The 13702-nt window shown below is 39.0% G+C and overlaps 1 protein-coding gene across 4 annotated transcripts in view; it reads left to right on the forward strand.

Moving 5' to 3' along the window:
- NFKB1 (nuclear factor kappa B subunit 1) overlaps positions 1 to 13702 on the forward strand; it is a 122285-nt gene that overhangs the window by 30792 nt on the left and 77791 nt on the right. For 3 of the 4 annotated variants that reach the window (XM_060012054.2, XM_060012052.1, XM_060012055.1), the window contains 2 exons: positions 1346 to 1386; positions 5660 to 5758. In XM_060012054.2, the coding sequence (XP_059868037.1) occupies positions 1346 to 1386; positions 5660 to 5758 (140 nt within the window). The remainder of the gene's footprint in view (positions 1 to 1345; positions 1387 to 5659; positions 5759 to 13702) is intronic. The other variant, XM_060012053.1, reaches the window with a different exon arrangement.

Here is a 13702-nt window from a genome sequence, read left to right on the forward strand (position 1 = left end):
GTCAGTCCCTACCCTTTTTTCTTGTGTATGTCTCAGTTCAAATTCAGTCATTTTTCAACTGACTTCCTTGTAAATTTCTTGAATAATAACAGGAAATAATTATACCTTAGTTTCCTACAGTTTTCTAGCCTTATCCTGACTGATCATAATACTGAAAAGGTAAAAATAAATCCTCTCTCAAGTTAAAGTTTATTTTTAATTTCAACCTGAAAGTTTAGCTTTCTTAATAAATATACTTATCTAAAATAAGTCTTGAACTTCTGTCCTAGAGACAGTGAAGGTTGAAATGGACACCAAAGCATTCTAGAATTTTTTTAGTACCATTTTAATTTACATTCAAACAAGTGAGAAACACCATGAGCCTTTATGTATTGCAGAGCTATGGATTATTTTACTGTTGACATAAAAACCAGCTGGGAAGCTTAGGGACTTTCTTATATTGAACAAATTTGAATTTATACTGTCAGAGCTTTCTGATTTTCCTTTGAGTTTCCAAACTCGGGTATAGCAGGCTATGGATTAAGCTTCTAGTATTCTTTGTTTTTATAACAATTAATTGGTATGCACCTATCTAGATTATTTTCAGAATTTTATAAAATGCTTGTTTTAGAACAGAGTTTATATCAGAGCACAGTATTCAAAAGTTGTATACAAACATCAAAAGCTGTGAGTTAATAAGAATCTACCATGTCTGAGAGACCAAATTAAATTTGGGAGGGAGGAGGAACAAGCTAGCCAGTTAAGGAATGAGGGCAGTACTTATGGATTCTGAGTATTGGAAAGGAACCAAAAACTTAGTGTAAGGAAAAGCGGATAGCCTGAGATCGTTATATGTGTGTTTCACGTGTAGGCACTAGCTCAGTCTCTTGTAATTTCACATTAAGCACATTCTCTTTGAAGAATGGAAATCAGTGTCTAATGATATGACGGCAAAAGAAAATTTCATAGTGCCCAGGAAGTGGTTGCTGCTTTTAACTGGTATTTGTGTCATTTAAAAAATGCTTTGTTAGTGGACATGATTGTGAAGGCTGTTGACGCCTTAATCCTTGCCAGACATCATGCCTTTTGTCGGGTTGTGCAATGCGCCATCACCATTCAACAAGACGTTTATATAGTGTGGTTCTCTCTGACGGTGTAAAACTGTTGTTAAAATAAGGATAAATTTAATATTCAAACAAGGAAGATATATCCTTGTGGAATTTTAGCTAAAACATTTATTTGAAGCCTATATTTAAAAACATAATTTCAGTTTTTTTACTTCTTTTATATGTATATATTTTTCTTTTTACCAAATTTGAGAAGCCTCACAGTTTCTTTTGGTTTCTGTTTGTTGTTTTGTTTTTAGCAGATGGCCCATACCTTCAAATATTAGAGCAACCTAAACAGGTAAGAAGATGAAAGGGGTGGGACTTTCTCTTTAATTGTTAGATCCATAAGTCTAATATTAATATCTCAAGCACCAAATAAAATAATAAATGAATTTTACAAAGGAAGTACCTTATCTAGAAGATCAACAACCTGACAAATTATATGACAACTTTATTCATCCACTTTACATTTCTCTTAGTCATTCTTCACACTCTCCTGAGCCTCAGTATGTAGTTCTGTAAAACTTAATTAGAGATCCTTGATATCCCACGATCTCTACTAACTTTGCTTACCAGCCACTCCTAGGAGAGGCATAGGTTATCTCCACTCATTTTCATTTATAAGGGAATACACATGCATGCAGTTCATGTACGCTGAGTTACGTCCATCAACATGTCCCTGCACATGCAGTACTTCTTAGCCTTCCTCCTTCCTTTGGAGCTCCAGCCTTCTCTGTTCTGTCTTTGAAACATGTAACCTAAGATACTAAAGGTACCAGTAGGGTGTAGAGAAAGTATTAGAATGGACGGTTGAGTTCTCTCTGGTGTTAGCTTTGGACTCAGTCTCTTTGTAGTCAGGAGAGGAGCATTTTATTTTATCAGGCTCTTCTTCTTACTACTAGATTCTATAGAGGATACCTGGCTTGAAGTGGCCTCCTCACCATGCCCCCATGGGTGAATAGTTATTAGAAATTGTATGGGACCAGTGCTATCAAAGAGGAGGGAAGAGGATCTCTAATATTTGCCTATAGGAGATTTCAGTCATTGAGGAATGGAAATAATGGTATAGTCTTCTGCAAAATGAGGACAAAGTCGGTAAATCTCCAAATGGATGTGCTTATTAGCACATCTTTGTGAGACTGAGGATGAGTGTACCTGCTCTCTTGAGTTATATCATCCAATACCTTTCCTAAATGTTTTTAGTAGCTCAGGCAAGTAAGTGTAACACTTAACAAATGCTAACTGGGTCGAGAACTTAAATAAAGCATGGTTGTGGTTACTCTAATCGTGGCCTTATATATGTATTTGGATTTTGGTCAAGATGTAAAGGATGTAAATATCTTAACTATGACCGAACAGACTACCCTTACGAGGTTGAACTTGGGTTAACGTTTTTGGTGTGGGGACAGGAATGCCACGTGAGACTTGAGGCCGTTGTTTTAGTCGCTTGCAGGTGGCACACCCTGACCCCACAGGCTGCTGACATGACTTTGTTTTACCTCCGTGTCCAATTCCATAGTGGTGAGTTCCCACAGGAGGCCACTGACTCTCTCAAAGACCCTCCCAGTGGAAGGTTATCCCTTAACATTCTAGGCAGTAGTCTGGCTTCCTGGAAAATTTTCTGAGTCTGTGAAACTGAGAAATCAACTAAACTTTATTTGCATACTAGGTAAAATGTGTTTTTCAAATATCCATTTTCATAAGCATAGCGCTACAATAAGAATTTTTAAATGCAGTTTCTTACTGTGGGTCCAGTAGTCACAAGGAAAAATTGATACTTATGATTTATTTGAAGGGTGGGTTACATAAGTCCAAAATTCAAAATTTAATTCGCTATTTGTGGATGTGTAAAAGCTTATCTGAGTAAATCAGTGTGTTTGCTTACCAAACTGATAATATTTTGATGTCTGACTCCAGTGAAAGTAAGAAGATTGTATTTAAGTCAGACTTTCTGACCGGATGGTTATAGCCTTGCCTTTGAGGTTGATGACTCATTTTAAGCAAATGGAGTTACTGAGATGAATGGCTGTGGATTGGCAAACCTTTAATCTCAAAAATTTAGAATCTGAAATGCATCCAGACTATACATTTGAAGACATCCTAGCTTCCTTAAAAAAAAAAAAAAAAGTAATAAATTTCTATCCTCAGGTTAGAAATTCCTTTGCATGGAAGTTTAATACTCTTATCCAACCATGAATAATGTCTATTAAATGATAAGTTTAATACTCTTATCCAACCATGAATAATGTCTATTAAATGATAAGCAAGCTATTAAGACATGTCTCTTTACTCATATTCTATTTGAAACCACTTCCAGTAAGATATAAAAGTATATGTATAAGTACTTATTTTTCCAATTGTCCTGAAGGAATTTTGTGATTAAAGATAATGAATTAATTTATTAAGTTTAAAAAATAAAATCTAGAAAAGTGTTCTTTTGTCTTTGGGGTCTCTGCCACAGAGACCTGTGGGTCTTTTCCCCAGCTCTGACAGAGATGAGTCACAGCATAGACTACTAATCTTTAGCGTATCCAGTTCTGTTGCATATTATTAAGTGCTAATTATCTAATATTATTTAAAAACTGAACTTGTATTTAAATTGATTAACAGGTAAATCCCTATTTTATGGCTAGTCAATTCTGGAGGCTGTTACACACGCTGTTGCTTTTTCATGCTTTTAGAAATTTCACTTAATTATTAAAAATAAGTCAACTTGGGCTTCCCTGGTGGCGCAGTGGTTGAGAGTCCGCCTGCCGATGCAGGGGACACGGGTTCGTGCCCCGGTCTGGGAGGATCCCACATGCCGCGGAGCGGCCCGTGAGCCATGGCCGCTGAGCCTGCGTGTCTGGAGCCTGTGCTCCGCAACGGGAGAGGCCACAACAGTAAGAGGCCCGCGTACCGGAAAAAAAAAAAAAAAAGTCAACAGCCTTTGTCTATAAAAGGTATAGGTCTGAATTTGTAACTTTTTTTTTAGTTTGAATTTTGTGCGAAGCAAAACAGAGGATAATTGCCTCCAAATGACTAACCTCAAAAAGCTTCCCAGGTGTTTAGGTTTGGGATCTCCCGAGGAGCCATTTGCAAGAGTTGTTTTAGGTGCCACTTTGATGAGTTGATCATACACACCAGACCCATGTGTGACTTGAAGCAGTTTCCCCGACTAAGGAATTTACTTCAGGCCTTATTTATCCCATTAAATATGCTTTAGACTGATCCTCTTTGGAAATTAGAAAATTCTCACAGAATTTAGAAACAATTTCAGGTGCTTTCATTAGTTCAGGGTACCAGGACCTCTCAGACTGCTTTTCAAGACCCTGTGAGGCATAGTGAAATGCAGTGCAATCTAAGGAGGGCAGAAATTTTACATTGGTCTGTGAGCTCAAAGCTGTCAAAACCTTCGTGTTTGCTGGGCTCCACTGTCCAGTGTGCAAGGGAGAAAGCCCTCACCACCAAGTAGTGGGTGTTCGAAGCTTCTGATGCCTAGGGATCCAGTAGTGTTTATATGAAGTCAACCCCACAGTAACATAGATGAAAGGTGAGGATGTTCCTTAAAGTGCATTAACATATTCTTTTCACTGAAGGGTGAATTTGAAAATAGGAAAACCATCTGGTCAAGTGACTGTATAATTAAAACTACTAACACTACCACAAATTGTTTGACATCGTTATAAAGTTGAGTCTTTCAGGGAAAATGTTGAAAGCTCCCTTAATATGATGATGAGAGCCATTCTCATAAGTGCTCTTGTTTTATTCTTCGTATACAAATATGCACAGTTATAATTGTTAGCTTTGCAAGTCATAAAATGTTAGAACTGGAATAGATCTTGAGTATGGTCTAGTCTAACCTTATTTGTATAGATAAAAAAACATAGAACTTAGGTGTTTATCAGCCCACATAGTAAAGGCTTCTAGCTAATTCTTAATCGATTTACTATGTCTATAAAGTTCTTGAGTTAATATATAAAGGGACTATCTAGTTTTGGATTTATTCATGTCAGTTAACATGTCCAGCTGGAGCTGATAATAGCGATAATCTTAAAACTCTTCTCTTCTGAGCTGTTGAGAGTTGCTGACCAGATGTGAGGTCTAGCGTAGGGTGTGTTCTACAACGCTGATGCGATATATTTAACAAGACATTTCTGTATGCCCTCCTGGACCAGCTGTCATCGGAGTCGATAAAGGAATTCCTTCAAGAGTCAGAGAAGCTTAACTTTGAGTCATATGGCCCATTTCAGAGCTTGGCAGCAGCAATTCGAGATGAGGAAGCTGATGCAAACAAGCTGTAGCACGTCGAGTCTAAGGCTTAAACTCTGCAGCAGGTTACTGTCCACATAGCACAGCAGGAGAGGTTCCGCAGGGCCAGGGACCTGGCTTTTAAGCCACAGCTCAGTGCACAAGTATCAATTACCATCAATGTTTGTAATAAGGTTATGGGAAAAGTGGTTCTCATCTACATCTTTCACAGTTTATGTTTTTCCTTTAATACACCAAGCATTTGAAATTTGTATAACTTTGTCCCTATAATTTTTCGTAAGTATTTCTCAAACTTGTTCACCTTGTGTTTACCTTTGCAGAGAGGATTTCGTTTCCGTTATGTGTGTGAAGGCCCCTCCCATGGCGGACTCCCTGGTGCATCTAGTGAAAAGAACAAGAAGTCCTATCCTCAGGTCAAAGTAAGTTCGTGGTATCTTTCCATGTGAATTCTGGAAGATTTGATGTCCTAGGAGCAAAAGAAAGGAACCATTTAAATATAACTACCATTTGCCTCTGTGCCTAAGCTGAAGTGTTCACGTGATTATTATAATATTTAAATAGAAATGTCTCTTAGCAATAGAGGTGACAGATTTTAAAACTCTGTTAATATCTCCATTTAGTCTCAACAAATTGTCTCAACATTAACTAACAGAACTTTTATTATTTCTTGATAATCTTAAAGGGTTTTTTAGTTGTATACTTCCTAAAACTGTAATAAGTCTTTGAGAGAGTGCTTGATTTCAGCTCTTTGGAGTTTTAGTGAAAAACAAACCTCAGTTGAAAAACAAAACTTCAGTGCCTGAATTCAGATCCAGACTCTGTGCCTTTGCCTGGGTTATCCAACACTACTAAACCTCAGTACCTGAATGTGCCAAATGCAGACATGTTAATGGTCTCTACTTCATAAAGTCTCTAGAGATTGAACGAGAAAATGTATCTAAGTGGTCCACAGAGAGCCTGGCAATACCATAGGGCCTCTGCTTGGGCAACTGCGCGTCCACATGTGGTGGTGCTTGGAATGTAGTACTTCATGACATGCTGTGGTGGGCTTGGCCGAGCCTTTTCTATACCTTCAGGTTCTTTTTCTCTCTTTTTATTTAATTGGGAATATCTTCCGCTGAGGTAATTTGAGTTTTTTATTTTCATAATGTGATGTCTTGTTTCATAGACTGATTGCTATCAGTTTTGCACATAAACCAGTCCATAATTGCAATTTCATAATTTATAAACATTTTCATTCGTTCAGTGATTCAAGGCTTTGGCAAATGTTATCAACTCAGTTTCCACTAAGGTGTGCGTGCCTCTTAGGATATAACATTCTTTTGGCCTCAGTCTTCTTATTGGTTTGGTGTTGTGAGTAGGTGAAGGGCAGCAAGACAGACCTCCAGTAAAATCGTGATGTCAAGGAAATTTGTCTTTGGTTTTCAGCCTTGCATTTTATACCCTCCCTCTCCTCATATCCCACTTCTAGGTCCAGCCCTTTCTATTTTCTTATCCCGGATCTAAAACAAAATCCTGTGATTCTTTACCTCTTAAGAATATTATGTAGTATTGGTCCTACCAATTGTATTAGCATTTTAAGTCTCCTGTCCGAGCTCTCCTGTGGAATGAAAGATGTTTTTCCTGTTAAGGGTCATTAGGCAGGGTAAATATGATGTGTTTAGCCACAGTCTTATGGTCTCAAGTCCTTTAGAATCTGAATGAGGAAAGAGGCTCAGCAATAAAACAGGGGAATTAGTATTTATTAAGCACCAAAGATTTGCGAAGTGCTTTACGTACATTATGTCCTCTATCCTCAAACAACCCTGTTAGGTAGAAAGTGTAAAGCCTGTGAGGAAACTGAGGTTCTTAGAGAGGAGCCTTGCTGTCCTCAAAGGACCCATGGCTCATCATCCTACAGCAGGCTCTTGCTTATTGAACTCTTATATGGAACGTGTGCATTTGGGGTGCTGGGGGCCGGGACCCAGGGGACAGGACACAGGAGGACAATGGTGAGATAAGGCGCAGAGAATTACAACTCTGGACAACATGGGAGAGGAGCTCAGGGGTAAAGGGTACTCAGATACTAGGGAGTCAGATCCAGCACTTATCTTTTTAACACCTGTGTCTGTGTGTCCTGTATATAAATATTGTATGTGTCTATACATGTGTACTTGTAATAAGGATAGTTGAAAGATACATGTTATCTGCATTGACACTGATTATAATTACTGAAGAATTAGCATTAAGAGAAAAACTGGGAGTTTTTTTCTAGACTGTCTCTGTACAAAAAAATATAAATTACAGTATTTTCAAGAACTGCTTACTCCTATTGCTCCAGTCTTCTGTGGCTAAGTGACAGTTCTTGATACTAAAAACTACATGACATTAGCTTTGTTATAAATTTGTTACCGAATAAAAAAACTGTATATCCATTTATGCTCAGTCTTCATACATCCTTCTCATGTAGTGGTTGTTGCCTCACATTTACAAAATAGAAATAAAACAACCTACTGGACATTAGATGTTCTTCTCAACTCATAGTTTCTGTATCAAGGCGTTTAATACTTAGTGGGAAATCTAGATACATAAACAACTAATAATAAAGGAAGTCAAAATGTAAATGTGTAAGATTAGTTGTTATTGAACTTCAGCTACAGCTTCACTGTTTCACCCAATTATATTTTTATTCACTAATTCAACATATATTTATTAAGCATTTAATCCAGTTGTAAGAAAATGAAGAATAGTTTAGAGAGTCTATTACAAACTGTCATTGTTCTCTTAGCCTGTCATCATTCACTCAGAGTTTAAATGACTCTGCTCTTTGTAATGGTTAAAGGAAGTAATTTTATTTATCTTTGAAGCTCTTAATCAGAAGGATGGGGAGGAGGGAAAGAGTCAATCATGAGGCAATTTTCCCAGAGCTCTTCCAATATCACTTTTTTTTTTTTTTTTTTTGCGGTACGTGGGCCTCTCACTGTTGTGGCCTCTCCCGTTGCGGAGCACAGGCACCGGACGCGCAGGCTCAGCGGCCATGGCTCACGGGCCCAGCCGCTCCACGGCATGTGGGATCTTCCCGGACCAGGGCACGAACCCGTGTCCCCTGCATCGGCAGGCGGACTCTCAACCACTGCGCCACCAGGGAAGCCCCCAATATCACTTTTAATATATAGTGTTTTTCACAGAGGATAGTTGAGGGTGACCTTTTGGTTTACAAATGGATTTTTAAATCTCTCTTGCCTGTAAAATTTAGGCAGAGGAAGGAATTGCTCTCAGTGTGTATCTTTACCAGGAGGTTCTTCACAACTGTACATGTATCTGGCAGTAGTTCAGTAAGCACGCACTACTTGTGAGGCTGCAAGACAAGCGGTGAGATAGATACAACTAGCCAGGGATTTGGGTGAGAAAACTTTATACTTCGGAGGGTTTTCCTGTTCATTGTAGGATACTTAGCAGCATCCCTAACTTATACCCACTAGATGCAGTAGCATCCTTACAGTTGTGACAACCAAAATGTGTCTCCAGACATTCCCATGTGTCCTGGCGGGGCAAAAGTGCCTGCTCGAGAACCACTGATCTAGGTGCAGTGTCTAATCAACCTTAACCTTTCTCCTTTGCATACTTTTCTGCTATATAAAGCTATAGTGCATAGGTTATATAGAATTGCCTGAGTATATTATTTTGCAAACGTGTGTACTTTTCCTGATTATTAGATACTTATTTTCGAGTTGATGATCATGGCGACTCTATAATTTCTTATAGAATCTCTGAGTTAGTGTGCCTGGATATTAAGGAGAAAGATAGAAAAGAGAAGAAAAAACATATCCTAAACATTCCATATTCTATGATAACTGCATACCTAAAAGTTAACATAGGAGTTCTGTTGGTTCTCCGTTATAAACTGTTACAGAAGAGAAAGTGAAAGTGGAGATGGATTCAGTCAAGGCTGTAAACCTGCATAGCCAATGGGTGTGAGCAACAGAGGCATCTATGGAGTGGTCCTCGTTCCCCCTTACAGTAGAGGGTGGTGTAATAGCCAGTGCCCCACGCTCTCACCGAATTCCATTTCCACAGGAGCTTCAGAGGGAGAGCATTTACATTTACTGGAAGGAAATGATATTTCTGAAATTTACGTATGCTCCATATTTATTAAAGGACATTTGTTCAGACTTAAGAGTAAAATGTTCCAGGCTCTGTCTTTTCCTCACCTACAGCCTCTTACCCTCCTCTCCCTCCTCCGGCCTCACTCATTCTCTTCTCATCCTGCCTCTGGGAGAGCGCACCACGCGCCCCGGAGCGGCCCCTGGAAGGCTAGTGGTTCAGCATGCGCTTGGTCACACACAGGCAGCAGCAAAGTGTTGAGAGCCAGCCCCAAAGCTGTAGGGGCTGGCTGTGGTTTGGGGGCTGCAGACCTCTAGCTGGGCTTTATAGAGCTTGTAAACATGGAACCCTGCTTGGGTTTCTCTCGTGCTGATTGTCCAAATGTGATACCTCAAGTTTAAATCATTTTAAAACCAACTCTAAGAGCCTACCCCAGTTCTCCTTTTGCTACTGGAGTTTTGTCCTATGCTTAATACCCTATTTCTGATAAGCTGGATGTATGCTAGGCTTAGACACACTCTTACAATATTGAGATTATTTCTAGAATTAGGACTGTTGAACCATCTGGTGTTCTGCATGTTTCTTTCATGTCAAAGAATCCATTAGCTTTCACGGGTCTTGCCGTGGAAGTCTTCACATTCTTTTTAAAAAATTGTTTTAATTATAAAATATTTCATGTGTACGGGACATTTAAAAATTGATGTAAAGAACACCATATACCACCACCTGATTTAACAGGTACAGTCATCCCTCAGTATCCTGGGGGATTGTTTCTGAGATCCCCGCAGATACCAGAATTCATGGATGCTCAAGTCCCTTGTATAAAATGGGGCAGTCTTTGCATATAACCTTTGCACAACCCTTCTGTATACTTTAACTCATCTCCAGATTACTTTTAACACCTAGTACGATGTAAGTGCCATATAAATAGTTGCCGGTGCGCAGCAAATTTAAGTTTTACTTTCTGGAACTTTCTGGAATTGAAAAAATATATTTTCCATCTGTGGTTGGTTGAACCACTGATGTGGAACCTGAGGATACAGAGGGCCAACTGTATCAGCATTTTACCATATTTGCTTCTGATCTCTTTCTAAAATAAAAGATACAACTAAAGCCCCACCCATTGTTCACTTTTTTCTTCTTCATAGGTAAACCACTGCTCTGAATTTTCAATCTGTGATATATTTAATATTTTTACTATACAAATATGATTCCATGAATACCAGCATTTTCAAGAACATTAATTTTTACTGGTTTCAACTCAAATTTTCTATTATACATGATGGCTTTTTTTCAGGGCAAATAAGAGTTAAAATTGGGCTAAAACACTTGAAGATTAGTGTTCACTTTGATTCTATTGATTCCTTTTTATCATGTAGATAAAATTTCTTCATTCCTAATGTAGAGTTTATTCTGACTCCTACAGGAAAAAATAATAATATTCAAAAATCTAGGGAAGGTAAATATGCAGCCTAATTCTTACATCTTGCCCTTTTTAAAGAAAAGCTTTCCTGTTGTTCAGCATTTAATAATCTATTATACTGCCCTACAAAGTTTCCCTTTAAAGTTTCCTCAGTTCTAATTTCATCGTGGATCTCCTAATGGGAGAGGCTGGCAGAAAAGCACAAGTACCTTCCTCGAGGCGAAGCTTGTCCCTGCCTGCTTTTGACTCAGTAAGGAGTGCCAGGGAAGGCTCATTTCCCTCTTTCCCGAAAGTTAATCATGAGATTTTTGTATTAGTCAAACTACCTTCCTCTTCACAGAGGTGGAAGGGTGCCCAAGAGGAACAGCCCCATGCGGCTTCAGAAACCCTCACCGATTCTCTTCCAGAGTGGCCAGAAAGCACGCATCCTCAGCTGCTGTGACATCCTCCCGCGTGGCCCACTCCGTGCCAACCAGAAAGCTGTCAGTGACCTTGACTCTAAAATACAAATAGCTGACCAGTTGGTATTCTTATTTTCTCTTTAGTTATAAATACCAAATGCAATGGACTACAACTTGAAACACAGCTGATGTAGTGTAACTATTTTTAATTAGATGTTTTCTGAAAGCTGATTCTCACATATGTTTTCTTTCCTTAGTGTTTTATATTGAACAGAAGGTGTGTGTTGAAATGTTTGGGTCAACAACAGCTTTTTTATTGTCCCCACCCCCCACAATTGGGTTGCTTTTTTCCTTTCTTAAGTCTCCACTCTTGGTGCCTTCTCACTTAAAAATCCTAAATGTTAAGTTTCTGTCAAGGTCAAATAAAGACTGGCTGATCTGCTGTGGCATTTAGGGATATCACATATCCTTGTGTAATCTCCCTTTCCTTTGTATGGACTTGTCTGGTTTGGGAGGTTTGCCATTTTAAGGATCTAGTTATAATACTAGTTTTGGGTAATTTAATCTGATTCAGTTAACTAAAAGCAGGGAAGAAGATCACCAATAATCAATTAGGCGTGCACATGAAACCTACTTCATAGCATTTTAAGAAATTTTTATCAATACCCCTAAGCTGTTCACAATTTGCATATGTTAAAAAGGGAAAATAACCACATCCCCTAAATCCAGAACTCTGCGCTATGTTGAAGAGAAGGGCTTTGTAACCTGGATCCCTTTTACCGGTTTCAGAGGGATTTTGGACTTCTAAATCTATATGCAGAATTTTATGTGTATACATATTTCTGGGGGGATAAGTATAACTTTTTATCGGATTTTCAAAGGGAAGGACTCAAACATGGTTAAGAACCAGTGCTGCAGGGTACCTGTCACTTTAGCTTTCTAACAGCAGCTGATTTTAAAAACTGCTAATAAAAAGCAGCTAATAAAAAATGATATATAAAATGCCTTAAAATTTTTGTAATTTTTAATTTTATATTTCCATTTTTCCATTTTTTTAAAGTCCATTTTCAGTGAGTTGAAATAATTAAGGTTGCTCAACACAAGGCCCAGGAAAACCTCCCTCCACTTTGGGTTTAGGGTGGAAAGGTGGGGAGACTTAGTATCAAAAAGGCAAGTAGGCTTCACTGCATTTTCTTCCTTGCTCTTCCATAGGGATGCTGATTAAATATGAAGTTAACCATTAGTAGTTGAAGCCAAAGGAGAGAAAATTTATTTAACGTATATTCATTGGGTACTATGTGTCAGGTCCTGCTCTTGGCAAGCAGACAAAACTCCTTTCCTTGTGTAACTGCAATCTAGACTTCTAGATATTTTTCTTTCACGTAGTTCAGAAGTTTTTCATTTGGCCCCTAGAACCAAATATTACCTTACAGAATGTTTTTAAAAACAGCCCTCTAAATTTACTACATGTATTCCTAGTCTGCATTATGAACTAGAGAAAGCTACTCATGAGAGGAGACTTCTAGCACGGATCATAGCTGTGAAATGTAACCCTCAGAAATTATTAGGAGAACCATAGGCTTCTTGAATTTACAGATTGTCTGAATTTTAAGCTTCATTTTTGTCCATCCTGGCTTGGCGACCTTCCTCTCTTGGCTAGTCCCATTTTTCTTCCATCTGTTTTTCCTTAAATACATGATTGTTCCTGGGACTATTATTTAATCAGAAGCAAATCTCTGATGGCTTCTTCTAACCCCCGTAGTCTCAGTTTGAAGATTATATAGCCTTTCCTCATTCCATTCAGGAATTCGGGTCTCATAAAGTCACATACTGGTTATTCTTCTTGATAAGGTAATAATATACAGGAGAACTGATTTCAGACGCATGCAGCAGCGAGCGGTAACTGGAAGCAAGATCTTAGTTCCCGGACCAGAAGTCCTAACCACTAGACCACAGGGGTCAGTGGCTAGGGTCTGGATCCCTACTTCTTGCCTGCCTTGTCAGGAAGGAATTCAGGCGAGGAGGCAGAAGGTAAAGAGAAAAGTAAAAAGTTTGTTGGGAGAACAAAGTACGTGCAGAAAGACGCACGGGCGAACTCAGAGAGAGAGAGTCACGCCTTTGGGAAGTTTAAATTCTTTATAAAGGGGCAGTTTTCTGGGTCTTTGTCTTCCTTCTGGCCAGTCATCTTGTTTTGTCCCCCCCTGGCTAATTTGTCTCGGGACCCTCCCCTTAGGTGCCCACGCACCTCTAAGCCAAGATGGATCCCGACGTGAAGGTATCTGGGAGAAGCAAGAGTCACCGTGGCCTGGAGTTGTCCCCTGACTTTTGACCCCCAAGGAGCCTTTCTGCACATGTGTAGTGTCTCCCTTGCCCCAGGGAGGGGGGAAGCAGAGATCCCCTGATCCTTTACTCAAACAAGGTTTTGCCCCTCTCTGTTCCTGCCATGACTGTTATCT

The sequence above is a fragment of the Delphinus delphis genome, chromosome 5 (assembly GCF_949987515.2).
Source record: "Delphinus delphis chromosome 5, mDelDel1.2, whole genome shotgun sequence".
NCBI lineage: Eukaryota > Metazoa > Chordata > Mammalia > Artiodactyla > Delphinidae > Delphinus > Delphinus delphis.